The sequence below is a fragment of the Python bivittatus genome, unplaced genomic scaffold (assembly GCF_059951505.1).
Source record: "Python bivittatus isolate LINGU-HERP-01145 unplaced genomic scaffold, Pbiv_v1 ctg000110_np1212, whole genome shotgun sequence".
NCBI classification, from domain to species: domain Eukaryota; kingdom Metazoa; phylum Chordata; class Lepidosauria; order Squamata; family Pythonidae; genus Python; species Python bivittatus.
The window spans coordinates 742,191-769,966 of NW_028277045.1; the positions used below are offsets into that span (position 1 = coordinate 742,191).

At 46.0% G+C, this 27,776-nt stretch overlaps 1 protein-coding gene across 1 annotated transcript; it reads right to left on the reverse strand.

Annotated features, from left to right (window-relative positions):
* Positions 1-13: 13 nt before the first annotated feature.
* On the reverse strand, positions 14-27,739 carry RNFT2 (ring finger protein, transmembrane 2). Its single transcript, XM_088136644.1, has 10 exons — positions 27,277-27,739; positions 25,981-26,168; positions 22,153-22,625; positions 20,882-20,958; positions 19,358-19,458; positions 16,847-17,000; positions 6,483-6,632; positions 3,349-3,414; positions 2,337-2,438; positions 14-950 (listed from the first exon to the last, which is right to left on the reverse strand). The coding sequence occupies exons 2-10, from the start codon at positions 26,061-26,063 to the stop codon at positions 816-818; spliced, it is 1,341 nt and encodes a 446-aa protein (XP_087992770.1). The 5' UTR covers positions 26,064-26,168; positions 27,277-27,739; the 3' UTR covers positions 14-815.
* Between the last annotated feature and the right edge of the window lie 37 nt (positions 27,740-27,776).

Below are 27,776 nucleotides of genomic sequence, written 5' to 3' on the forward strand. Positions count from 1 at the left end.
GTGCATAGTTGAATTGTTTTCAATACTTCTGGGTAAATCAAGTCTTTATTAGCATTTAGAGGCGAAAGGCCATTAAATAAATATTCCACCCAACCTTTGAAAATAAAATCCAGGAGAACCAGGGGAGAAAATCTTGGGCATATGTTGCATTCTCAAACAATCACACATTAGCGAAGAGATGACAATTATCAATCACCTATGACCATCTTTTGAAAACAACTCATCTGGACGACGATAGTAGAAAACCTAAATTTCTCTTAGAACATCCAAAGGATCCTACTGGATCAGAGATTAAATTCATCTACATCCATCCTTTTTTCCCAAAAGAGGCTAGCCAGATGTGGACAAGCTCAGGCTTGAAGGCCGTGATCCTCTTCTAATTCTATACCCAATGACCGAACACCTCTGGATATGGTGGCGTTCACAATTAGTAGCCATTGGTAGACTTATTTGTGGTTATGAGTTCCATTGGTTAATTACCAGCCTATGTGATTCCCCCCACCTCACCCCACCCCACCCCCATATCTCCCAAGAGCTATCTAAGAGATAGGATGGATGTCCTCAGTATCTCAACTAAGTATCCAATTGTCTTGGAGTAAAGCACTCAAACGAGCAATGAAAGAATGAAAGGAAGTGAACGTTAAAGTTTCCACCAATTACTGATGCTCCAGAGAGAAGATGGAGAACTTACAACTTGCCTTATGCAGGGAAGTGGGAGATACAGTGATTCCAGACAGATATTCTGAAGAACGCTCCCTCTCACCCTTCTCCAGAAGATGTCTTGCCAGCTAACATTTCTTGGCACATCCTGCAAGTCAATACACCTGGAAATGAGCAGAAGTGGTACCGTCCTTCCAACACCGCAGGGTTTCCACGGCCACAGAGCGGCAGAGAGGACAAGTCTTCTCTCGGTCAAACCAGAGGCAGAGGCATTCTTCACAGAAAACATGCTGCAAAGATAAAAGGAACACATGGATAGGTCTGCATCCTGAAGATGTCCAAGCAGGGGGGAACCAGACAATGAAAAGTTCTGACTGAGCCTGAGGGATTCTTATTCCACCAATCCCCTATTTCATCAGATTAAGAGCACCTAAATGAAGTTTTGTTCGATATTGGAAAGAATCAGACTCCGTCCTCCCATCAAACTTAGGGAATGGGACAAAGGAATATGAGATGTAGCCCACTTTAAATTAACCAAATCTGCCCAATGATAAATGTGGATAAAAAGGGTCATTTTATTCATCACTTTTCAGGAATGATCCCTTCCAGGATAGGATCCACTCTTCTGTTCAATGATCTGGCTGTTTTAATTGTATCCTGTTGATTGGTTAAAGAACAGATTCTTGTGGACACTGTGAATTGAACAATTCGACTTGGATGCATCAGCTGTGGATCTGGCCATCTCACCCTGACTTCTGAGGTCAAGTTTAGCCCCTCTCTGATTTCTGGGACCATCTGGTAATACCATGTCCATGGATGTAAGGCCTAGAAATCTGATCTCTCTCTCTTTCTCACACACGCACACACTCCTTCTCTATGTTTTTAAGAAGGTACAACTCTCAGCAGAGTTAACAGACTTCCTCCATGGGCTTTTTCCTTTACCAGTGGATTCCCCTCCCATCTATCTGGCAGAAGTATTAAATACAAGCTGCAGTTCTTGGTTTCTCATGAGGTCAAAGAAGGCTTGACGTTCGAGGGCATTAAACAGGAAGGAGTTACCACAAAGCACTGGAGTGATGATACTCCAGGCATCCCAGGATTCTGTGGGAAATTTAAAGTGGTTGGTAGTAACCACTTGTTACTCAGGGAGCAAGGTTGACATTAAGGTAAGCTGGCTGGCTGGCACACGGTCAGCTGCCCACGTTGCCAAATCTTGATGCCAGGCCTAATGTTCAGAATGCTGAATCCTGGAGCACATCTGAAATCCTGTGTTTAGGTGCAGGTGGCAGCACTAGACCAATGTTGGACTTGGAAGCTAAGCAGAGTTGGTTTGGAATAGTAGGATGGGACGCCACCAGAGAATCCCAGGATTGCAGGCTAGACCAGGATGTCAAAGCAGAAAGTGGCAATGGTCAATTGCTTCCTTATCATTACCAAAAAACCTGCATGGACACGTCCATGAAATTGCCAGTTGAGCTTGACTTGAAGAAGACCTTTTTTTTAAACTGTGGAAGCCCAGATTATGTATCCCTCTGGTCATGTCCCCCCTCCCCAATTCTTCTGCTCTGTCCTCCTCCCCCAGGCCTATATCCACAGTCAGCAGAACTTCATTTGTCTTGATTGCCTTGGGCTGCTCCCTTCAGAAAGCACAATGAACAACTGACCCCATAGGTTACCTGGCATAAGAGCATCACCGCTTCTCTAAACTCAGCCTGGCAGATGGCGCAGATGTCCCCTGCCTCACTGCACTGCTGGTTGGTCGCACGGACCCCATAGCTCTATTGAAGGGAAAATTCAGAGTTATGATGTGGAAGTTGCTAGAGGAAGAGGTGAAGATGGGCACCAACACAAGTGGCTTTATAGGGGAATCTGGCTGATTCATGGAAGAGAAGGCACTGGTTACATGATCTCTGTAGTGCAGGACAGGAGTGGGAGATCCAAATGCCCCTGTACTGGATCCCCAACACCCACCTTGAGGACCGCAGTTAAGTTTTGGCAGACTCATTTCCCAACAAACCTGAAATTCTACAGAAGAAACAGAGGAAGGGAATGCTGAAGTGGTGAAGAAAACAAGTTATGGTTGTTTCTCCCTGAGCATGCTTTGCTCACTCACAAACTTGCAAACATCATAGTCTGCAATGCACTCACCGACTGTATCAAAAGCTCAGGGAGATCATTCGATTCAGTCAGAAATCTGGATGGAAAAGCTAAGAATATTGGCCACCAAGCAGAAAGGGGGCAGAGTTTTTAGAAGGAGCTGGAGACAGTAGCAGTAGACAGAAGAAGGGAATTGGAGGGCAAAAGCCCTCTTCTGCTTTTCTTCTTCCCAGAAATGAGTTCCGAAGTGCTTCCTTCACTTCCGGAGGGAGTAAAAAGCCATAATGTTTAGTAGCCATTGGGAGCTGATCCCCTTGAACCTGTCTATCCCCTCTTCAAGCCGCCATCATCATCATCATCATCATCATCATCATCATCATCATCATCATCATCATCATCATCGGCAGCAGATTCCACATTCAGCTCTTGCCCTACAATCTGATGTGAGTGGATGATCTCACACTCCCAAAAGAAATGGGGGGAGGGTGTTATGCCAAGCCAAACCTCTCCATTAAAACAACAACTTTCCATACAATTGCCAAGATGTAGAGTTACCTCAATTTTATGAAGGCGAAGCAGTTGCCCACCCACCTGAGGAGCACAGAGGACTTTCAATGCCCGTGTCACGCTTCCCACACGGCCGCAGATGTCAAAAGACTGGAATGGAAGAGGAAGGAGAAACTTGGTGAACGGGAGGTGCAACTTAAGAGAATTCAAAGGAGAAAACACAGATGGGGTAGGGGATGAGGGAAAAATCCTTTTCCTGATGTTGGCCTGTTGTACAGGTGGCAAGCATGGCACTAGCAAGAAAGGATGTACCCTATGGCAGGATTTGTTGTTGTTGTTCAGTCGTTAAGTCGTGTCCAATTCTTCGTGACCCCATGAACCATATCGCGCCAGGCCTTCCTGTCCTTCACTGCCTCCCTGAGTTTGCTCAGTTTCATGCTCATTGCTTCAGTGATGCTATCTAACCATCTCATCCTCTGCCGTCCTCTTCTCCTTTCGCCTTCCATCTTTCCCAGCATCAGGGTCTTTTCCAAAGAGTATGGCAGGATTAGCCGGGATTAGTAAACCAGGTTTGCATGATGGGGTGCAGAACCCTACTTTATAGATCAGACAGTCCATCTACACCAGGGCTGGGCAATGTCTGAGTAGGATAGGGCCACAAATGTGACTCCCAGCCTCCTGAAGGACCACAGAAGGTCATCCAATGACCTGGAGGGCCACAGAAAAGCATCCATAGACAGGTGAGGTCAACAGAAGGGTGTGGCTGATTTTATGGGCTTCTAAGGGTGGGAAAGGGAGCAGAAGGCCTCTGAGAAGTAAATCATTACCCCACGCTTCCAAAATGGGTTTGAAATTGCATTGTCAAAATTAGGCCACTTTGCTATCAATTTCAGTGGTGCTGTCAAAGGGAGCTTGGAGTCTGCAAATATATTTTAATTCCTTATTACATACTCTGAAAGGCAGCTCCTGTGGGGAATTCTGGCAGAAAGGTTTTCTTCCCCCCTCATTTGTTATCTGGTCCTTTCCATGGGAGTGGGGGACCTTCTCCCTGTGACCCTTTTTGCCTCACATCTCCTTATTAAGCCACATCAGTGGTCAGTCTGTGCCTGATTCAAAATACACTGAATCAGATCCACAAAGAACCCTAGAAAGGCCACTCATCCATCGCTTTATTTCTTGCGTCTGTGGCGCACATATCCAGTAAGGCAATTATGCGGATTAAGGATTTACAGAGGACTGGCGAAACCGCCAAGAACTATGTGGCATCTTAAAGACTTAACACATTTATGACTGTATAAGCTTTCACAGATCCTAACCCAGAAGCCAGCTGATCGGTGCAAGCATATTTGTGTCCATTTCCTCCCGACAATAAATTTGGCAGTCTTTCAGACACCGTGAATCTCTTCGTTGCTTTGGGTCACAGACCGGGTGGACTCAACAGACGTTATACACGAGGACATATTATTATTACTACAAATGTTGCTTTGTCTCTTGCATACATTGGTACCAGAACAGGCCTAACTGTTGATTGAGGGGTGACTGCCAACAAATGGTTTTAGTCAAAAATGGAAAAAAGGAGGGTTTTTTTTCCAAAACTGCTTGGCGTGAAGAATGGATTACTTCATATAATGGCTAGGAGAGCTATAATGGCTTTGCTAAATGAAGGTTGTATTTCCGACTCATCGAGATGTAAGCCACGTTCAACTAAATTCCACGTCCTTCTTTAGGTTAGTCCGAGGAAACTAAACGCAACTTATTTTGAAGTACAGATAAATAGAACTGCAGGGTTAGAAATCAAGAGAACGAAACACTGATCCCTTCAACTCTACTGGAGTTTGAATTTGGGAAGACACCCATAGACAGCTTTTCAAAATATTGGCGATTTCTGTTCAACACTTGAGTGACAATAGGACCTGTTTTGGATAGCTACGTATGCCTTTTGTAATGCTTGATAGCCAGCTGAAATATAAATCTTTCCAATCCCTCCACATTCTGTCATTACAATTCAGCCGCTAACAGCTAGGAGAATGTAGAAGCTGTGTTGCCAGAAATGGCCCCCATCTTCATGATGGATGGGTGTGAGGGACAGAGAAGGGCGGAGGAGAAAAGCAGAGTTTGATGCCAGCAAAATACAGGCTGGGTCACTGGTTAGGGCAGGTGGTATATAAATCAAAGAACCGAATGAAAGGAACAAGTAAAAAAAAACCAAGTTTCGCTCTTCTAGCTTTACCAGCAGTGTGGTTTACAAGAATCAGCAGGCAAAGCTTATCAAGGCATGCAACTTTTCAGAGTTACTTGTGCAAACCAAATCTAAACAAAACCGCTTCCCCCATCTATAAAATTTCAATTTTTTTTTTTTTTTTTATTAAGGGTGCTCTGCAAGGGTCTCAATCCGGGATGCAAAGTAGCTAGCAGAGAAAAAAGAAATACAAATAACATTAAAAAAATGGGGGAGAGTGGAGAAATCATAAAGTCAAAAATCTTTTAAAAATAAAAGTTCAACGCTAGAAAATATAAACAGTTCAACTTTAGAAAAACGTTAAATGTTTACGCTTCAAATGTTAAGACCAATCTAATTTAGCCTGAACGAGGAACGAATCTCCACTGTTGGGGATTCATCTGGTTGAGACTTAGTTCTGGTTCTCTTAGGCTGAGCTCAGGAAGTGGTTTCTTAGAGGTCAGTCCTAGATCTACGTGAAGGAAAAGCCCTTTAGAGGGTTTCCTTATATACAGCTGGGGTGAGGAATTTATTCCTGGACTGCAGTTCCCAGCATCCCTGACCTATGGCCATACTGGTTGGGGTTTCCAGGAGCTGGAGTCTCACAGGCACTCAGAGGGCCACTAACGCTCAACCCAGTCCTACGTATCAGCTGTGGTTGCAGGAACCTGCAATACCGTGCTGGTTTTTGTTTGTTTGAAAACATGGATGGTGTGTCTATAACTTTTAGAAGTATTATAGACCCACTGAGAAAACATTGGCTTTGAAAGGTGGCGGGTTCTTCTTATTTCAGAAGTTAAACCTTGGACTGCCTGTTCTCTTTTGAGGAAGAACAAGCTATGTCCCATCTCCAAAGATTTTTTTTCTTTTTAAGATCTCTGGGTTTAATAAAAAATATCATCCATGTCTCCTCCTCCTGTTGTTGTTGGATCCTGGCTCCTTAAGAGGAGGACCAGCTTGGGGAACAACATTGCAGCACAATCTTAGAGCAACAACGTACTTTGCAGAGGCTGTACATGATGAGAAGACTCCCCCCAAGGAAATAGCTGCTGGATGGATCATCCCCCATGATGTATTTGTACCACAACTGGATGGGGACCAGTGAACGGAACAACTGGCTTATTTCTTCAATGACCAGGTAGAACTTCCCCTACAAGAGAGAGAAAGAGAAAACAAGGGTTGGAGAGGAGGCAACAGATGCAATTCTGCTCCCCTCTGCAAGAGAAGACAGCCCACTGAGCACAGTGGGTTTTACTTCAGAGGAGACCTTAGTGTAAATACCCAAGAGCCTCACTTAGGTCTATGATGATCAACCAGTAGATGCATTGTCCAATTCATCACTGATAGGTCATTTTTCTCCAACAATATCAAGTTTTAAATTGCTTGCAAAAACAACAAAGTCATCAAAAACTTTCATCCAAATGGAAGACAAGGTTTAATCTAAGATGGTTGCCTCCACAAGAAGAAAGATTAGATGGAGAAGACTTGTCTCTCTCTCTCAGTAAATCTGCCTTCCCATCTTTATTTAAATTATTTTGGGGGAAAATAGTCTTGCTTTCAAGGAAATACGATATAACATCTAAAATGGGACTTAGTTGGCTGGTCTGATTGTATCACTATAGTGTCAAAGCACAATAACAACAACACAAAAATAACCATTTAACAGCCAGATACAAAATCTTAACACTCAAAAGTAATGCATCAGATAAACCAATATTTATTACAAACATTTATAGTAAGGAAAGAAGCATAGAAAACAGTGAACCTAAGAGCTGTGTTGGGCCAAACTATGTTCTTCCAGATCTCCATTTGGTTTCTATAGTTGTCAATCAGATGTTTTTGGAAAGACATTGGTGTAATATTCTTCTTCTACTCTTAGCTATCAGCAAACCATGTTGAGAAATGTTCTCCAGGCACTTCTAAAGATAATAGTCAGCCACCCTGGCTAGTAGCCATGATAGTCCTATTCTTCATGACCATGCCTCATCCTGACTCCTGTCCAAAGGGGTAACCATCACCAAGGCTTGTGGGAAGGGTTCCATACCAAAGGAATTGTTGATCTGTCCCCAACGTCCCACCACTCAACTTAACTGGATGATCCTGAATTCTTGTTCAGGATACAAGAGGAGGAAAATCCTGTTTCCTTCACTCTGTGAATAATTGTAATAGTAAGTTGCCTGTTTTAATAGCATTCTCTGCATTAAATGGTAGCTCCCAGCTCTGTCTGGAGGCGCTGAAGAGCAGAGCAAGAACCTCTTGAACAAAAATCATATCTTTGGTCATGGAGATAAAGCCCGCCTCAAATTAACCCTCAAATACCAGAGGTGAAGCAGTCATGCAAAGAATCTAAACATGAAAAACACACACACACCCAAGGGGGGAAACATATGCCACAGAGCAAGAATAAATTATGCAACTCTCCAAGGTGTCCAATGTTCCGGTCTCCTCTAAGAATTATTTCTCTCTTTTGCTCTATCAGACGACCAAGGCTGCCATGGTTTAACGCTTCTCCATACAAAGAAACCCCTCACTTCTCAACAGACAGAAAGTAGGATTCGGTTCTAGCTTTCTCTTGATTTGCTAGCTTCTCTGTACAGGTTTTTTTGCTTTTTTTAAGTAATGCATCGTGATGCCTGAAGAGGTTCCATCCATAAGCAGCTTGAGATGTTTTTCAGGAAAGAGAGAGCGGCCCCGCGAACGTTTGTTTTGCTCGACAGGGATCCTCTCCCTCCAAACCTGAAGATGCAACGGGGGGAGCCTCGAGACCTGTGTAAATGTTCTGAGACAGAGGCTGCTTGGCTGAACTGAGCAAACTCTCCAGGGAGCTGCAAAGCAATTTTGATCAGTGTTTACCTTCTGCCTGGGTGCCCCTGGGAAAGGAAGGGCAGTTTGGAAATAAAGTCGTCATATCTTCCTTCCTTGGGAATTGCTATCCCTTCACTTGTCCCACTTACAGAAACTTTGCCTTTGTTTCCTCTTTCCTGACTACCCAGCAGAGCAATTGGGGGGCCCCTCCCATGATACTGCCAAATTCCTTCTTTTTCCTCCCATGCTTGCTGCTGGCTTCCTCAAGGCGCGCTGGCTTGGTGGGTTGTGGCAGGGATTTGAACTCAAGACAGCCGAGCCCCGGAGAGGTTGGCTCTCCTTTCGTCAGAGCCAGTGGCCTCCCGGTTCATTTTTTAAAATCTGATTTTTCTTCAAAAGTTTCAAGAGCAATAATAAGAACCAATACAAATGAAATTAAAAGAGAGAAAACGAAAAAGAAAGAGGGAAGTTACAGAAAAAGCTAAAAGTGCAATAAGAAAAGAAAATAGGAGAGAAAAAAGAGAAACATGTAAAGAAAGATGTAAAGTAGCTTCCAATATTCTTCGCAGCAGTTGTAAGCACAACTGTATTTTAACCTCCCTCTCTAAAGTTACATCATGACTCCCTTCTTTCTATAATCCATCCTGTCTAATCATCAAAACCATAAATTACACATTCATTTTTTTTCATTTTTATGCAAAAAGTCCATAAGGGGTCCAATAACCTCCCAGTTCAGAAACAGAAGCCGATGGGCTATACACCCCCCGAGCCGCAAGGTGGCTGGTTTCTTTTGCTTAATTTGCTGGTTAAGCAAGCCATGGTTTAGGGTGACGTGGGAAGGGAAGCCTGATGTTTAACTGCGACTTTTTAATCGGGGGGAAAAAAACAACAGACCCAGGAGCTGAGCCAAATAATAGGATGGAACAGAAAAGCCGTGTGTGTGAGTAATTATATTTATATCCTGACTTTTTTTTCAAGGAAACAAACCTGAGCAAGGACTCCCTGCGTTTTATCTCGACAACAACCACCCACTTAAAGTTGGTTGGGCTCAGAGAGTAACCCTTCCAAGTCACCCCACCAGTTTGGAGGCCAAAGGAGGACTTGAATCTGGCCCTCTCAAGCCCCACGTCTGAACCGTGGCAAGGTGTACTATCTGCATTTTAAGGATTAAAAAAAAACAAGAGGGTTGCCGCATCTTCTCGATATTCCCGTTCGGCCGGTGGTCCTTGCAGCTGCGGCCCCAGCTCCAATGGCAGAAGGTTGGGGAAGCTGTTGGAGGCTGGAAAATGAATTTAGCCTGCTTTCCACCCACTGGCTATCAGTCCAGCAAGGAACCAGTGGGGACTGGGGGGGGAGAACAGAGCCCCTTAGGGGCCAGGAGGGGAGCAGCAACGGGCCCTGCCAGTTTCTCCTGCTCCCCCCCCCCCCCGCCGCCCGGATGAGATCACTCGGAGGCTGTTCTTGCACGCGCTGAGCGCACTGAAGCCCACAGAGAGTTTCGGCATTCTCGTGATCTCATATCCCGGGGGACGGGGAGTGAAGTCACGCCAGCATGCCTGCTGCCAGACCTCAGGGGACGTCGCGCCACATATCTGCAGTGGCCACCGAGAGGGATCCCAGGGGCCGGCAATTTAACAGATTAACACGGAGCCTTTGGAGCGACCTCGGGTTTCGCTCCCGCCAAGGCCGCTGCGGGAAGTTAGAGGCAGGCGGGGGGAGGCTTTTCTCTCCCCCCCTCCCCTCCAGCTTCGTGGAAAACAGGAAGCAGAAGCACCCCTGGCTCAACGAGTTTTGCAGAGCGGGGGTATTTCTTCCCTGCTGTGGGAGCTGCTGCGGCTGAGCGCACTTGTGAGTTTGGCGAGCCTGGTGCAAACTGCGCAGGGTAAAATGGGAAGAAGGAAGGGAAGGAAAACCCCTCCAAGGGGCCAGGCCAAGGACAGGGTGACAAGTCCCATCACGACCCAAGGGTTTCAACGAGGGCTACTTCTCTTGAGAAGCCGTTGCAAATTCTCAGAAGTTTCCTTCCCTTGCCAAAAAGCTTCTGTTTTTCAACTTTATTCTCAGGCAGTTTGAGAATTCCTTTCGAATTTCTCTTCGCCGTGTTTCTGAACTGACTCACTGAGAGTGACAGAAGTCCTGTCCCAACTATGGTGTTTTCAGGGACACCTCTTTCCTCTGTGGAAACCTCTCTGGTTACTCACCCTTTCCCATCTACAAATACTCAAGAATCGAGCTTGCAAAGAGGAAACCATCTTCCAAGAAAACGTGCACAAAGACCTGCCCAAGGAAAATCCAAGTCCATAAATATATTGATCGCAGTGGCCACTGTTTTCCCCGTCGTGGATCAATCAATAAGCCACAGGGATCCTGCTCTGTCATCCACAGCGTCAACATGGCAAACCACAATGACTGAGTTCACACAGAGGCCAAAGAAATGCCATCGTGACTTCACGCGATATTTGCGTGGATCAGCTAGGTCCACGTCCTCTGCTCTGCAAAAGATGGGACGTTTCTGGAAGTGTAGGAGGAGAGCTATGTTAGTCTAGGGTGGCAAAAACTCAGAAGGAATCTGGTAGCATCGTTTTGGACGAACCGGTTTTTATTACAAGCGCCAACTTCCAGGAATCGCAGCTCGCTTCGTCAGATGCACGGGCTGGCTGAACGGAGGCAGGATGTCCGTTTAAACTACATCCACTTAGCCACTCCATGCCTTTGATGAAGTGAGCAGCAGCGGATGCAGGTTTGGGACGATTTGCCTCTGCCCTGATAGAGAGATGCTACCCATCTCATTCCTTAAAATTCCCATTCCCTTCGCGGAACAAGCTTAACCGGGTTAGCGAATCGGCTCCTTTGGTTAATTGAGCCCTTAACTAACTGGCCAGGTTGGCTTTGGTGTAACGTGCAAACTTCCCCCAAACTTAACCAAGTTGAGCACATGGTACAAATACAGCCCAGCGGAGACCGGGCAACACATCAACCCGCCGAATTCGCGATCACTGCAGAGCGACGGGATGTTGCTTAGCACCCTGCCAGATTCATCTTTGTGCCTCTCAGAAATGCAGACGGTTATTACATTCCCCTCTCCCCAAACCAGGAAGCCCCAAAGCATCCAGAAAACTTAGGACGGAGCAGCGCGGAGCAGGTGCGTCCTTCTGTTCTTCAGGAGGAATTTGGCGGCCGCTCCCCGAAGTCGAACGCCCCCCATTAAAAACAAACAACGAGCCGTTACCATTTGCTTCAATTGCAAATGAATTAAAGTAAATTAAAACAGCCTGAGCCATGTGGCTGCCAGAGGGACCTATTGTTCTCCACAAGGCGAATGACAGAATTTCATTTGCTCTGCTAAGAAGTGACAGCTTGAGGGGTGTGAAGCTAGAAGGAAAAGGGGGGGGGAGAAGAGGCCTGCTCTTCGTGGAAATTTAGGAACTGCCAGATGCCTGAATTTCGCACTCACGCAGTTCCTGAATCGCTTTGCTAAACATTCACGAAACATACTGTACATCAGCTCCTTCCTGCTATTGCCATGCTGACAATGACTTCTCTGTTTTCCTTCCAAACGCGCTCGTTCAATTTATTTATTTTTTTTAAAGAAGAAAAAAGCTTTGACGCATTTCTTGTGAGAGTTATGGGGTCCTTGCACCTTCCTCAGTTACGAAGACTTCAAAGCATCTCTGTGCGGGAGAGACGCCCCTGATTTTCACCCTTCGACCTGCTCTCTGCTTTCGTGGCCTCCTCGGCTTCCCCAGTTCAGCTGAACCTCAAGGGAAGAGGTTGGGGGGGAGATGTCTCCTCCTTGGGGCTTTTTCAGTTCAGGATCTGGAGCCAGCCAGGGAGGCCGCATAACTGCTTTCTGTTGGATGGGCTTTACAATGGGAAAATATGGCAAGGGTTTTCTGCAACATGCTGCAAACAAGAAAGGAAGGTAGGAAATGCATAACCCCTACACAAACCATTTTGCATTACAGGGAGTCCTCCTTTAGCGACCACAACGGGGACCAGCAACTCAGTCGTTAAGCAAAGCAGTTGCTACGTGAAAACATGATGGTGCTTATGATCTTGCTTCTGCTTTCCTTTGCTTTACAGACCTGTGAAGGTCGTCAATGCGAGGACTGGTCATAAAGTTACGTTTTCATCACCGTCGTAACTGTGAACAGTCACTAAACAAGGCAGTCGCTAAGCGAGGACTACCTGTACAGTTATACTTGCCAGGAAACTGCCTTCTGCCCCCAGTGCATGAGCAGTCTTACATCTGCCCTGGATTTCAGTGTATTTTTGGCTCATGCAGGGAGAAGAGTGAACTGCATTTTAAACCAGAAGAGCTATATTGGGTGAATGAAGGGTTTGGGGCTTAGTGGTGCAACCCCAGCACTAAGAAAACGCTGTTAACAAGAGCATTCCATAAATTGGGTAATAACAACTGACTGATTTCTCCAATAAAGGAGCAGGGAGCAAAAGGCTGAGTGGAACGACGTGAAGCAGAGACGTGTGGAATATGGAAAGGGAGGCTGTTAGCGAAACCATGACATTTTGCACATGGGGGCACCTGATTTTCTATGGGCGAGTCCAGGTTCATGGTTCACTGGGTTGCATCTATGCATCTGACGAGGGGAGCTGCAGTTCACAAAAGCTGATGGGCTTTAATAAAACTTGGGAGTCAGAAAAGGGGCAACTCGACTCCTGATTTTTTTTATCACCATCAACAAACGTGGCCCTCTCCCTACAGTGCATGCAAGGTACTTCCATGTGTTGGAAAGGGAGGACACATCCTACAGAGCCTTCAAGATAAAATAATCTAAACCAGTGTTTCTCAACCTTGGCAGCTTTAAGATGCGTGGACTTCAACTCCCAGAGTTCCCCAGCCAGCATGGCTGGCTGGGGAACTCTGGGAGTTGAAGTCCATGCATCTTAAAGCTGCCAAGGTTGAGAAACACTGCTCTAAACTCAGAGAAAGAGAGACCCTTAGGTGTATGTGATATTAATGCTCCATTGTCTACCCTACGGAGCTTTTTATTCTGTATTGGTTGGTCAATGGCTGTAATAAAGATGATCTATTCAGCTTGGAACTAGTTACAGCATAGGCAAAATAGAAGGGATCGGGCAGGTAATTTCTGAAACGTTCTGCTTTGCCTGGAATTGCCCATTCCCTGTCCCTCACATGATCTGATCTAGGCTTTGTAGGGTGGCTGGTGCAGTGGTATAAACACACTGGCTCTCGATGGTCAGAAACACAACAAATTACTTATTCTGGAAACGCACAACCTACTTCTGGAAAACAGAGATTAGCCCTTCTGTTTCTGAAAAAGAATCGTTGGATTTCCTGGCTCCTATTTGGAACGGAGAAAAGGGGGCTTTTAAACACCCTGGAAACTGCCTTGGCCCTTAAGAGTAAACAAGGATTCTAGCTAATCTTGGCTTGTTTACAGGCTGCCTGTTGTTTGCGGTGCTTTGGCTTCTTCCACAAGCAGAAACGGGAAAACTAACCAAGTTGACATATTGTTCAAATCTAAGATCCTGATTTGTTGCACCTCTTTCAGAATTTCTGGCTTTTAGTTGCTTGCAATCAAGGTGACTGAGTTGTTCTGAATTCCCTTTTTTCAGGAACTCAGGGTCACACAAACCTCTGCCCTTCCTAATCAATGGTTGGAGGGCATCTCAATTCCCCCAGTACCCATCCATAACCTATTGCTAGCTGGTAGAATCTAATGCATCCATATATGGAAAATATTGTTTATGATGAGCTAAAAAGGAATTGCCCTATTGGGTGGCAGAGTATCTCCAAATTCCAGGTGCCAACCTCAAGGAACAGCCACAGTACCCTGATCATTTACAACTATCCTGTTGCTCTGGGTCAACGAAGGAGCAGGACAGCCGCATCAGCAGAGCTGTGCTGAGTTTCAAAGTTGTTTGGACAGTGCACACGACTTCCAAGAAGGTCCTTGCGCCATCCGCGGGCTAAGCTCCATCCGCAACTTGAGCAGATGAAGCCCTCTGAAGGACTTTGCAAGGACTCAAAAAACAAAACAAAACCAGGCAGAAAGACTGCAACTCAGAGCGATCAGTGTCCCAAACAAGAAGCCGTTCCGAACAAGCATCTGTGCAGTGAGCCATTAGAGGACCCTTGACAGATGCTATCTCACCAGCCCCCTGATGTGGCTGGAAATACAGATGCAACCTCTTTCTTCTCTTGGACAAGGATTAATGAGAACCTGGGACAGCTTTGAGACAAGCAAGCAAGGGCTATGAACCCCTTCCAGCTTTGCAATTTGTCTTGGACTGATGACTACGTATTCGGTTGTTCCCTTCTCCCTCTCCAAACTGGATTATCTGGTGCCCTAGCCCATTAATCTCCTCAAATAAAATAATCATCATCATCATCAGAGGGGAGAAAAATCCTTGGACCACTGCCAGAGAGAAATTAATAGTCCTTCTGAGTACCCTGGAGTACAAGGGACAAACCATTCCAACCACACCTACTTAGAGTCACTTCAATCCCATCTTGAAATTTCAGCCCAGGCAGAATAATCAGCCGGGGATTTAATTGAGGCTCCATTTATCTTCATCAGCAAAGTACCCCAGCATGAACGGAAAGCAGAAAAGTAAAAAGAAACAGGGAAGAGGCATTGGGGGGCAGGTCTTGGGAGGAGAATTCAAGGATTTGGGGTCCAACTCATGGCCCCCTTTCTCTCATTTTTTTTCCACTGGGTTCTTAATGCCATGAGAAAGTTCCTCAGGTTGACTTGCCAAACTATTACTAACTAGCAAGGACCGAAGAAACTGGGCAATGGCTGAGGATGATTGGTTTGGTTCAATGAATATATCAAGAACATGCTGGGTTGGAAAAGGGGAAGCGTTAGACCCCCTATCTCTACTTGAGGGCAAGGTTAGGACTACAGAATCCTTGCTTTTCAGCAGACGTGAGGTCCACATTCCCAGAGTCAAGCCGAGCCATAAACGATCAAGCTGGTGGAGAAACCATATCCGTAGACAGGGGAATTATCCTCATCACTACCGAGATAGCAAAAGTATTGTTTCGTTTTCTGCTGTTTGTTTGGAATGGGGTACTTTTAAAGCCTTATGTAATAGTCTCATCTTTTATTTCAATTTATGTGTTATTGTTACGGTAGGTTTATTAGGAGGAGCCAGAAATGCATTCTTAAAAGAAATCGCTTGAAAACTAGTACGCTAAGGGCAAGAGAGGAATTTACACTGTTATTATTCCTGCTGCACAGATCAGCCTTCTGTTCTATGAACCCACCCATGGTTTGTGGTACAGTCCAGAGCAGTGTTTCTCAACCTTAGCAACTTTAAGAGGTCTGGACTTCAAACCCCAGAATTCCCCAGCCAGCATGGCTGAGTGTGGAATTCTGGGAGTTGAAATCCACCCATCTTAAAGTGGCTGAGATTGAGAAACACTGGTCCAGAGGGTGACTCACCACTTGAGCCAGAAAATAATCAGATGGTGGACAACCTTGTTTCAGTGGGGCCTGTCGAACAACATTCTCCAGGAGACTATAAGCCGAGCATCTGAAGAGGGAGGGCAGAAGAAGGGAGGGTTTTGTTGGTGGGTGAGGACAACAGCTTTCTCCAACTCATCCTCCTCCAAAATGAGTTGGAAGAATTCTGATTCTCATTCTCAGAATTCATGAACAGCCTGATGACTGGGATGCTAGGGGTTATCCAATAAATCAGAAGGAAACCAGGCTGGAAACAGCTGGCTTGAAGATAAGACTCTTGCTTAGCTGTGTGGAATATTCTCAAGTATGTGAAGTGCTTCAGATTTGGAGCTGAAAAGCCATTGGGGGGAACAAGTAAGGGTGGGTGTATGTTGATGAAGATACTCAGTCATCCAGGTGGAATTATCTGGAGGTTGAGTCATGGCAACTGGACTTCTTTTCTTTTGGTTAGATACTGTATGTTTTGCTGCTTGTCCAAGCAGCATCTTCAGTCTAGAAAGTTGATTAGAGGGGACCCCATAAATGTCTTCCAGGGTGGCTGTGTTTCTCACTAACATGATGGGCTCGTTGAGGGACGATAGGAGATGTGATTAGATGTCAACGAGCCCATCATGTTAGTGAGAAACGCAGCCACCCTGGAAGACATTTATGGAGTCCCCCCTAACCAACTTTCTAGACTGAAGATGCTGCTTGGACAAGCAGCAAAACGTATCAGACCCAAAGAAAAGAAGTCCAGTTGCCATGACTCCACCTCCAAGTAAGGGTGGGCACTTGCTGGAGCCTCCTTGAAGAAGCTGCATGTTTTCCTGCACTTGCACGGGTGCAGCAGAATCCCAAGAAAAGAGGCATTTGAAGGAAACATGCATTTCCCTGGAGCTGCAAGGCTATGCTTTGGGTCCAGAAGCCATGACCTCTCCAGCCCAACGCTAGATATTCCAGCATGCATTCTTTGCATCCACTCTCTCTGTCATAAAGATGGATCTCATGAACAAGCATCTCTGGACTCTTACTGAAGCTGAGATACCCCCTCCCCATTTTAAGACAAAGAAGTACTTTAAAAGAAGAGAGCCCCACCCCTCCTTGAGAAAGATCACAGCTCTACTACCTTTGATTTAACAGCAAGGATGATTTTGGGCAGGGCCACCACCAGGCACTTCAAAGCAATGGTGAGATACTTCAGGACGAAATCTGTAATCCCCACAATCCACATCAGGTCAAAAAAATCCAGCTTCTCCAGATTGGGCTTCAGGAAGATGAGGCTGGAAAATAGCAAATTGGCAGGAGAGGAGCTTCACCCGAGGGCACACTGATAGCCAGGTACCTTCCAAGATGACGCGCAGTTTTTTGTTTTAATGAAAAAGCATCCAAGTGGTACATCAAGCAGGACCAAAGATCTTGAGTCTCCTCTTAGGGTTAGGAGACAATCCAAACCAGATCCAAGACCCTCCTTTGCGCTGGACCAATGAACCAGTAAAGATCAGAAAGCAGAGTCTACCAAAGGCTGTTAATGAGGGACTTAGGATGAATGGACGAATATCTCCCACTGCTACCCTTCAAAGTGGAAAAAGAAATCCAAATACGGTATTTTTCTACGGAATCTGTTCCCCCACATTTTCATAAAACCTCCTGTTAAAGAGGCATGGTCTCACAAAAGGAATTCACCCCAGCCTTGAAACCAGAAAGTGTCTGATAGCACCTTTTCAAACTGACCCATCTATCTCACAGGTAACCTGCATTTGCGAACTAATAACTGCTCATTTGCCTTTAAATTTAATTTAAATGCATTAAAATTAAAATTAAATTTTAAAACTAAAACTAAAGTTAAAAACTAAATTTAAATGCCAACTCCAGCTTTTGCATAAGTAATAACTAAAAGACAAAGCATATTTGTATTTACAGCATAAGGAACTGCAAATAAAAATTTGCAAAAAACATTTCTATTTCTCAAGGAACACAAAGTACGTTTGTGTCACCTTCAAGGGCAGCAACTGAGATCTTGTTTTCTGCAAATAAAAACTTCTACACTTCCTCTGAGTTATGTTTCAAATCTGGTTACAGGAGCACAGGCTTTCTGAGCAAATGGGATCAAATAAAAAAAATAACAGAGGGAAGGGAGAACTAAAACCAGAGTACTCACAATATGTCACAGCACTACGGGTAAAATTAAATCCTAAAAACAAAACAAAACAAGCCAAAATGAGTGACTTGGTTAAAAAAAAACAACATGACAATAAAAGAAGAAAAACTCAAACTACAATCAGATCAATGAGGTAACGAAAAACTGAACAGAACAGAGGGCAAGGAGGGAAGAGATATGAAATGGATTTTAATTTGTACAGGTAGTCCTTGCTTAACGACCACAATAGGGACTGGAAAATTCGCTGTTAAGTGGGGCGGTTATTAAGTGAGTTGCACCCGATTTTATGACCTTTTTTGCAGCGATCATTAAGCGAATCACTGTGGCCATGAAGCAAATCACGTGGTTGTGAAGCAAATCACACGGTTCCCCACTGACTTTGCTTGGGGAAAGCTGGCTGGGAAGGTCGCAAATGGCGATCACATGAACCCGGGACGCTGCAACTGTTGTAAGTGCAAGCTGGTTGCCAAGCACCTGGATTGCGATCACATGGCCGTTGGGGTGTTGCGACAGTTGTAAATGTAAGGACCGGTTGTAAGTCACTTTGTTCAGCAGTGTTGTAATTTTGAACGGTCACTAAGTGAATGGTCATTAAGTGAGAACTACCTGTAGCAATTCAGACTTCAATGGGAACTTTGTCTCTTTAATTTTACTGCTTTTCGGTGTAACCCCATGGATTAAAAATCAACACTCATAAATATATTTTGGCATTAAGCATTCCCATGGTGGCCTTACAGGATAAGCAGGCAAGTGAAGTGAGCTGGAGAAGCAGGAACAGCAGAAAAATAATCTTTCCAGGGTCCTCTGATTCTCCACTTTGTAAAGAAAACGTGGGCTGCTGGAACCCCAGCAGGGCAAAGTATTTTCTCATCTGGTTTACAAGGCTGCATCACTATGGGATGGACCACATTCCCAACCAGGGATGGAAAACACTACTAGGGGAAGGCATATCTCCCTTAGGTTAACCTTACAGCCTACTAGAAGTCAATAGTGGGTGGTGGTACAACCTACCCTTTGGCTCACACCTTCTTTCTCTCCCTCCCTGCTGAGACCACATCTGTGCTGCAAACGTCTAGATAACCACTAGATGGCAGCCAAGGATTGGTGTTTCCCGTGTCTCTTGGTCGCCATCTAGCAGACGCCAAGATTCTTGCAGCCCAGACGGAGCAGGCTAGACATTGCTCTCTTGCAAGCAGGAGCTGCCAGGGATGGGGTAGACAGCTGTTGCTAGAGGCCTACAGGCTGCTCGTGAAATCAGGCTAAGGGCCAAGGACAACCTGCGGTCCTAGACTGCCTGCTGCCACCTTCCAACTTATCTTTTCTGGGGAAAAAAACACACCTTTCCTTCAGCAAAGGAAAACATCTTGTTTACCAGTTCTTCGGAACGTCAGAGCAGAAGGACGGACTTGTAAATTCATCTCTTGCCATCAGAGTAAGAGAGTACTCTCTTCTTCTCAGAAAAGCAAGCTGTTGGCTCACCTGTTATACAGCTGCTGGGAGTTGAAAGTGTAGAGCAAGTATAGGGTGTTCCCTGCGAGGAAGACCAAGATCCAGAAAACCATGAAGACAGACCTCTTTTCCTGGAAGGACAGAAAGACCAACACGTGACTCTCCAGCTTCTAACGTTTCTGCTAATTGTGGTAGCTACAAGAGCTGCCAACTTATTTTTAAACCAAACGAAGCTGATGGTTCCTGAGCCCATTTAACTCTAAGCAAGGCTGGGGTGTGATTTGGATAGGAGACCACTGGGGAATGTCACAGCTGTAGGCTACATTGGAGAGGCAACCTAGAAACATAGCAATGGCGAAGCACGTCCATATTGCTGCCAAGAAAACTGCATGGGTATGACTGCACGGTCAAGTTGGAGTCAAGCTCAGCTTAGGCCTGTCTTTATGTTTTACCCCTTTCCTTCCCCAGTGCAAAGTTCTTAGAAAGATAACCAAGTCTATTGAAAACAAAATTTAATTTAATTTATTCCATTTAGGCCCCACCTGAGTCTGAACTGACTCTTGACTATATACAATAAAACCAAACAGAATAAAAATACGATGATGATGATGATGATGATGATGATGATGATGATGATATCACTGCTGGTCCACAAAGGCCTTCATGTATTTGACACATCTGCTTGTTCATTATTACACTCTATTAAGAAATTATCTATCTATCTATCTATCTATCTATCTATCTATCTATCTATCTATCTATCTATCCATCTGTTGCTCATCCATCCATCCATCTGTTGATCTATCATCTCTCTCTCTCTCATCTGTTGCTCCATCCATCCATCCATCCATCCATTGATCTATTATCTATCTATCTATCTATCTATCTATCTATCTATCTATCTATCTAATCATCTCTATTCATCTGTTGCTCCATCCATCCATCTGTTGATCTATCTATCTATCTATCTATCTATCTATCTATCTATCTATCTAATCATCTCTATTCATCTGTTGCTCCATCCATCCATCCATCTGTTGATCGATCGATGTATCTATCTATCTATCTATCTATCTATCCATCCATCCATCCATCCATCCATTGCTCCATCCATCCATTCATCTGTTGATCTATCTATCTATCTATCTATCTATCTATCTGTCTGTCTGTCTGTCTGTCTGTCTGTCTGTCTGTCCGTCCATCCATCCATTGCTCCATCCATCCATCCATCCGTTGATCGATCAATCGATCTATCTATCTATCTATCTATCTATCTATCTATCTATCTATCTATCTATCTATCTATCTAGTTACAACCCACTCTAATATGGCCCACTAGGTGCCCGTCAGATGCGGTTTATACAGTTGAGCCCCAAGCAACGGTCATCATCCGACGAATTTTGAGCACTGCTGCACACAAAGGGGCAACCTTATACGTTGCAGCAGGCTTGGGATCTGAAAGCAACGGGGTGGAGTAAAATTGCGCTACGTGCCCTGAAAGAAGCCCATCTCAGCCTCTCGTTCCCTGAGCCCGCGGCGGGGACCGCAACCCACCTTCAAGGAGACTTGTTCCCGGAGGGCTGAATTTGCATATGCAAATGTGCTGGCCATGCCCACGCAGAGAGCAATTCCTGTAAGGGAAGGGAGAGAATCTTTCGATCTGGCACCTGGCAATTGGCAGCCACTTCACTCTGGCCTCCCGGGTAGCGGGCAGGTCCCTCGGTTCCCACGTGCAGGGAAGGCGTTTTGCCTTGCTTTCCTCATCCAGGTCCAAAGAAACGTGAGAACTGGTGCCAGAAGATGCTAATCTCTGGGTTAGTTAACCAAGTAGTTTCGTTCGACAAGGTAAAGTTGGGCAGCCAATACATTTAAACAAACAACAACAAATCAATGTAGGTAAATAATAATAAGCAAACAATAATACAGTTAAATAAATAACAAATGCTATTCAACAGATAAGCAAATAATCAAGCACATACAGACACCTTCCGGGAGGAATTGATACTCTTCCATGGCATGTTCTTTTGTGTCCTTTTAAATTATAAATATAAACTACTTTTATAGTTAGTTTATAGCTACTTAAAAATGAAAACGCTTGGTATAGCTTGGTGTCATTGCTGTTGTGTTCTAGTACAGGCGAGAAACTGAGACGTGGAGAGTTCTAGCCCTGCCTTAGTTCTGCATGAAGCCAGCTGGGTGACTTTGGGCCAGTCCCTTCTGTCTCAGCCCTGGGAAGGAGGCGGCGGCCAGGGCAAACCACTTCCAAAAATCTTGCTCACCCCCCCAAAAAATGCAGGGACTTGCCCAGGCAATCCCCAGGAGTCAAGACTGACTTGGGCACACTTATATGCATGCATACACACACACACAGAGACACAAACGTCCTGTGAGTGCCAGTAGAAGGACGAGAGGTACATTTTCTAGGGCTAGAAGGGGGAAAAGTGCTTTGGACTGTGGGCTGCATGAACGAACAGCTTCGTCAACAACTTTTTAAAGCAGCTGCATCCATTTTCCAGGATCACATGTCTGCCTTCTGCAGCAGAAGCATGATCTCGGGGAAAAAACATATTTGGTTTAAACAGCAGTGAGGGGTGCTACACACATCTATCCATGTGCTTCAAACCACTTTGAGAAGGCCATGAGAGCTGGGGGGCCCCAAACTTGGCAGTGGGGACCTGTTTCAGAGGGTGTTTGGGGTGAATGCCCCTGGCCTTGCTAACGGAGTCTCTGCCTCTTCCTGCCAGAGATGATGCATGAACTAGGTTCGCGGGATTTCTGCTTGAATCCCCAGAGCGATTTCTCTCTTGTTCCATCAAGCCTCTTACCCAATTTATGCTGGAAACAAAGTTTAGCCAGAAGGATCAGGATGAAGGGCAGCCCCTCCTGCAGCCACGAGATCATGGCTTTCATCTCGGGAAGAGCGGGCGCTGGGGTGCCAGGCGGATCCTCGGCCGTCTCTTCGGGATGCCCGTGGCGCTCAGCACCACCCATGTGGAGCAGGGAGGACCCTCTCGGGTGGCTGGGATGGTAATGGTGCGGTTGCCGATAGTGATAAAGCCCCGCCTCTGTCCGGCTCGGCCCCTCCTCCCGGGCAGCGGGCATCTGAATGAACACCTCTGCTCCTCCGGCTGAGGATCCAAGGACCAGACTCGACTGGAAAGGGGTGGCGGAGAGGCTGCCCGAGGGGATCCCCCCCAGCCCCGAGAAAAGCTGAGGGGAGGGGGCTTCCGTCTTGAGGCTTTCAAAAACGCCACCTTCGTCCACGCTGCTCTCGGAGGTGACGGCTTGGCTCCGGCTTCTGGAAGACACGGGGGGAAGACAGGGTGAAGGCCCAAGATCAAACCATTAGCCCCTGATCTTCTAGGGGTAACGCCTGTAAAAATAACTGGCAATTGTTTTGGGGGGAGTGGGGTGGGAGGAAATTTTTATTTGCCACTTCTCCCCCCAAAATGGGGAGCACCCCACATTTCCCTCTGCTCCTTTCAAGGCTGCATCTCTAATATCCTCCAGCAAGTCCATGTATTTATGCTGGACAGACGTCCACTTTCCCCTCCATGCCTGAGCAAAGATGGCTTCTGAAAACAGCCAACGTGGCCTCCTCAAAGCATCATCTCAGGTTATGTGACCTCAGGCCACAAAACCGCCTGGCATCCGCTTTTAAACCGAATTCACAGCTCGCAGAACCCTGCCCCAACAGCTTCTGGGAAGTTATTAAAAACAGAGCTTTTTCAAGATGCCGTGTAGCGACATCACCAGCCCCTCTTTCTTATGGTTCTTATCATTTTCGTCTCTTCGATGTGGTTTTTACCATTTGGATCGCGTGTCGCTTTAATTCTGTTCTTGTGTTTTCAGTGACAGCTTTGGAACCACCAAGAGTCACAAGATTGCGGGAGGATAAGAAGCAAGTAAATAAATATGCCGTGGTTTGTTTTAATCACAGCTTGGAACGATCGGAGACACCCAAACAGTTCTGAAGCCATAAAGTGTGATTGACAACCACTGGGGAATTCTGGGAGTTGAAGTCCACCCATCTTAAAGTTGCCAAGTTTGAAAAATACCAAAACAAAACACTGTGCTATATTCTCTATTCAGCCTTGGGATGCAGATCCAAAAAGTTCCCAAACCAAATTAGAGGAGGAAACAACCCCCAGAAAACAGATACTGAAGCTGAAACATAGTCCTGATTCACTTTCTCCTAAAAACAAATTTTCTTCCACGACGTAACGAAATGTATCATCTTTTTCCTTGCTGATATTTATATTCGTCTTCCTCTGCAGTTTCCTTTTAAATGTATAGTTCTTCAACAAGAATAAACAATCAAAGAAACTTCTGCAACTTAAGAAGTCGAGTCGCATTCATCAGCGAAGGAGACCTATTTTTGATTTAATGATTTAAGCGTTTTTCACCCAAGCAGATCTAAAAAAATTGGCAAGCAGCATTTTAACAGAAGGACAGTATGGTATTGTGGCTGGAAGGATGGATTAGGACTAGCGAGACTCAGATTCCAATGTTCCCTCAGTCATGAGAGCCGGTGAGTAAATCTGGGTAAATATCTTTTACTTATCTCCCTGGATTGCTGGATGGATAAAATTAGAGAGATTCTAGTTAAAGCAGGTGGCAAGCCCAGTTGATCACCACAGGTTAGGTGGGATCAGCACTGGTTAGGACTTGGTTGGAGACCTCTAGGAATCCCAAGGCTGTAGGCCAGACTGGGAAGTTGGAGAACCGTCCCTGAACAGATCAAAGACAAACCACTTATGTATTGCTGCCAGGAAAACAATATGGATATGCCCATGTAGCCCCTAGGAGTTCAGCTGGATCTGAGGGTAACTTTCCTTGCAACAAACAGATCAATAATAAATAAAACAAGCATTTCCAAAGTGGGCGAGAGAACGCAGAACGCTTCTCCTAAAATTATGACTCCTGAGATATTTGAGCATATGGTTTAGAAGCAAAGAAAAGGGACTTGGGTTTTTCTCTCCCACGCCTATTTTATTCCTGGTGAAAATCTCTAGGAAATAATCCAGCTGTTGATCAACGAACCAGCCCATGGATTCATCAGTGGATCAACGATGACTCACCAGTTGCTAGTTCCAAAGCAAAGGAAATGTTTGGTGGACAGAAAGGGAGTGTCCCACATGTAAAAGGCTTGAAAAAGGCCTCTAGCAATGTTCTGAAGTCAAAATAGGTACTGGAGCCCTGAAAAATCTCTTCGGATTGTAAGCCCTTTGGAGATTTCTAAGTTTAGAACTGGCATGTGCATTAAGGGAATTTGCTCAAGTTCTTCTCTCTCCCCAAAGCCTTTCATGGCTCCAAGTCCTCCTCTCCAGATATCTCAGCTATGTAGAAACCTCCCTGGGCACCACTTTCTACCTTGCAGCTTCTGAACTGAGATTTTTATAGCTATTCTCCAAGGCCTATATATAACAAGGGTTTTCAGCAACAAGGTTTCGTACAGGCGGTTCTTGCGCTCCCAAATTAACAAGATGGTGCTTTCAAGAGTCCCGTTGGGTTTCATCCACAAACAGGGTTGTCTCCACGCACCCATCCAGAAACATGTTCAGGGTGGTTGGAGAAACTGGTGAAGCCCAAGAACTAATGAGATGGGATTCTTGAGAGTGATGCATCCAGACAAGTGGATAAACTTATTTAAGATAGTAAGAGCACAGATTTTTTTTTAATGACAGTCTTAACCTGACATATTATTCTAATGTTAACAGGTGATATAGTTAAATCAAACATTTCTAACTGGCTGGGAACCAGTTTTTTAAAGATTAGACATGAAGGGAAATTTAAGAGTACACTTTGTTGGAACAGTTCAACAAGCAGCAAAGCAATGCAGAGACTAAGATCCCATGCTAAGTCTAAACGGGAACCTCATTATCCTTGGGGCTGGTTTAGCATGTTGTGCGAACCTAGCCACTTGTGGCTGTCTCAACAAACTAGGACTGAAACAAACCAGGAGTTACTGCAGCGTGTACATAGAGTCAAAGTCAATCAATAATGGCTCGTTCGGATTATCAGAGTTCTCTCAGGAAGCTAGACCAAAATCAAACCAGCATTCTGTTATGAAATTCTCTAAGTCTGGGAACAAAATATTGCAGAATGAGAACAGATGGATATCTTCTAAACAGCTAGCCAGCTCCCCAGCAAACTAAGAGAGGCCCAAAGGCTTCATGGTAATAATACACTCGCTAACAAAGTGGAGATTAAAATACACACACAACCACTGTCTAAGATTGTCTGACCTCCCCCCTTTTTCCTTGCCATAAGCCTAACAAGCCTTTGTGAGAATCTAGCTTCCTTGGGCACAATTAGCCTGTTAATCCCATTCAAGGATACAAGAATTTATGTAGAATTTAAGGAGATTTACTGCAGAACACCTAAAGAAAACATTAGGAAAGAAATTCCCATGGCTGCTAGGTATGAAACGCAAGCCCTGTTTATAGTGAAATCAAGGTTCAAATTCTTGCACCTCTTTTTCGTGCTTGTGTGATGTGAAGGACAAACGCCAGTCTCTTTTGAGTGGGAACCACAGTTCCCAGCTGCCTCTTGGTTTGGTAGTGGGCAATCTGGTGTAACTTCTTGCTTCCCGATTGTAACAGGGGCTTTCTGATGTACAACTCGTGGGCTACGAACGATGGCGTCCTTACCTTTCTGGAGGAAGGCTGTCAGTGATGCTACTGTGGCGTCGCTGCATTTTCCTGAGCACTTTAAAGCACAACACGCTCCACATTAACGTGGGAGATCAAGGACGCCTGGCGTAAGAGCTAAGAGTGGATTATGGGCATCCAGGAATATGGGTGCTGGGCCCCCAAAGACATAGCACAGAGACTCCCACCTGCAACAAAGACCAGCCAAAGGCCACAGCGTGAATCAAGAGACAAAAATCAAACCTCCCAAGCAGTGCTATGAATGCTTTTGCTACACCCAGCAGAAATTTGGTGCTGGCAAGCCTGGGTTCAAAGGTCACATCAGATTCAGAAGGCAAAGTGATTCAGAAGGGTTAACTGATAGCCAAGGACAGCTGCGCCTGGACCTTCAGCAGCTGCTCTTCTGTGGAGAAGAGCTTGCAAGGCTAAAAGAAAGAAGGTCAAGGAAAGATGAAGAAATGAGGATAGCAAAAGTGTTTCTCAAGCGACACAGCCTGGACGTGCATCTTGTAGGGCTTCAGCTCACTCTCGGGCAGGGAAAACCTTGACATTGGGCACCCGCAGGGTAGGGGAAGCGGTAAGGATTCTAGGAAGTATCTGTGGATCACTGAGGAAAGGAGCAGGATACTTCTCTTCTACTCCAGGAAGGGAGTCTGGGATTATCCAGTGAAGCTGAAAGGCAGGAGGTGCAAAAGGAAAGACTCCGGGTAAGGCTTGACAGGCTTCCGGGACTCATGGCCACAAGTTGACGATGCCGAAATTTAAGCCAGCTACTCCACGTAAGGCTTGTAACAGCATCTGGTCCGACCCTGCCGGCCTGTTGCAGAGAGACTTTCATAGGGAGGTGGTCCAGAACCCAGCCTTTTCAACATACCCCCCTTTCTGCGCAAGCCTCCACTCAGACGTGAAAGCAGCTTCCTTCTTTCCTTTTCCTTCCTTCTCTTCCTCCACCTCCTTTCCTCCACCTCCTTTCCTTCCTTCCTTCCTTCCTTCCTTCTCCTCCCTCCCTCCCTCCCTCTGCAGAGGGATCGGAATACCGCAAGAACACCCTACCTTAAATCTACGCGGAGGGAAAAGGGGGCCCCGTGATGATGCCCCGCAATTCCTGGAGGGGAGGCCAAAATCATTGCCTTGCTCCAACATAACCCCCCCCCCGCGATCTTCCTCCTGGACTTTCCCTTTGCCCCCACCCCCACCCCCACCCCCACCCCCGGGAGTCGAAAGAGGGCGAAACTTCCGTGGCTTCCTGGTCCACGCAGCGATACGTGCAGGGAGAGTCGCCACGCAGCAATTTACCTGGTCCCCGAAAGCCGGCCGGTTTGACCCTCCCCCGCTTTTCTTTTCCCCTCCCCCCGCCGGCCGAGCACGTGACTTCCGACTCCGCCCCTCCCCGGGCATTCGCCGCTGGACCCGGGGCAACCTAGTTTCCTCTGGCCTGGCGAGGGGAGAGCGGGCAGGAGGGGGACGCCGGGGAGCCGCAGGATCCCTTCTCCCCCCCTTCTTCTTCCTCCTCCTCGGTCCTCTCTGCCTACTTAATTCGGATCGGCCTCTTATCCTCATTAAACCGGATCAGCTCCTCCTCCTCTCCCCTTTGAACCGGAGCGCCTCTTCCTTCTGCTCCCGTTTCCACCGCGACCGGCGGATCTTTCTCCCCTTCTCCCCTTTCTAGGCGGGGGTGGGGGGCTTCGGAAAGAGCCGGAGGGGGCTGCTTTCCTGGGCGAGGGGCGATCCTCCTTGCAGCTGCCGCCGCCGCCGCCGCCGCCGCCCTCCGGAGTGCCCCTTTCTCGGTCCTCTCC

Bases quoted from the DNA above. Each gene is read 5' to 3' on its own strand.
- RNFT2 (XM_088136644.1), bottom strand. From the start codon at position 26,063: ATGTGGAGCGTGTTGTGCTTTAAAGTGCTCAGGAAAATGCAGCGACGC. The intron at 3,415-6,482 runs GTACGTTGTTGC...CTTCCATTCCAG, and splicing joins TCATGTACAGCCTCTGCAAA to TCTTTTGACATCTGCGGCCG. The intron at 951-2,336 runs GTAACCTATGGG...TTATCTTTGCAG, and splicing joins CGGTGATGCTCTTATGCCAG to CATGTTTTCTGTGAAGAATG.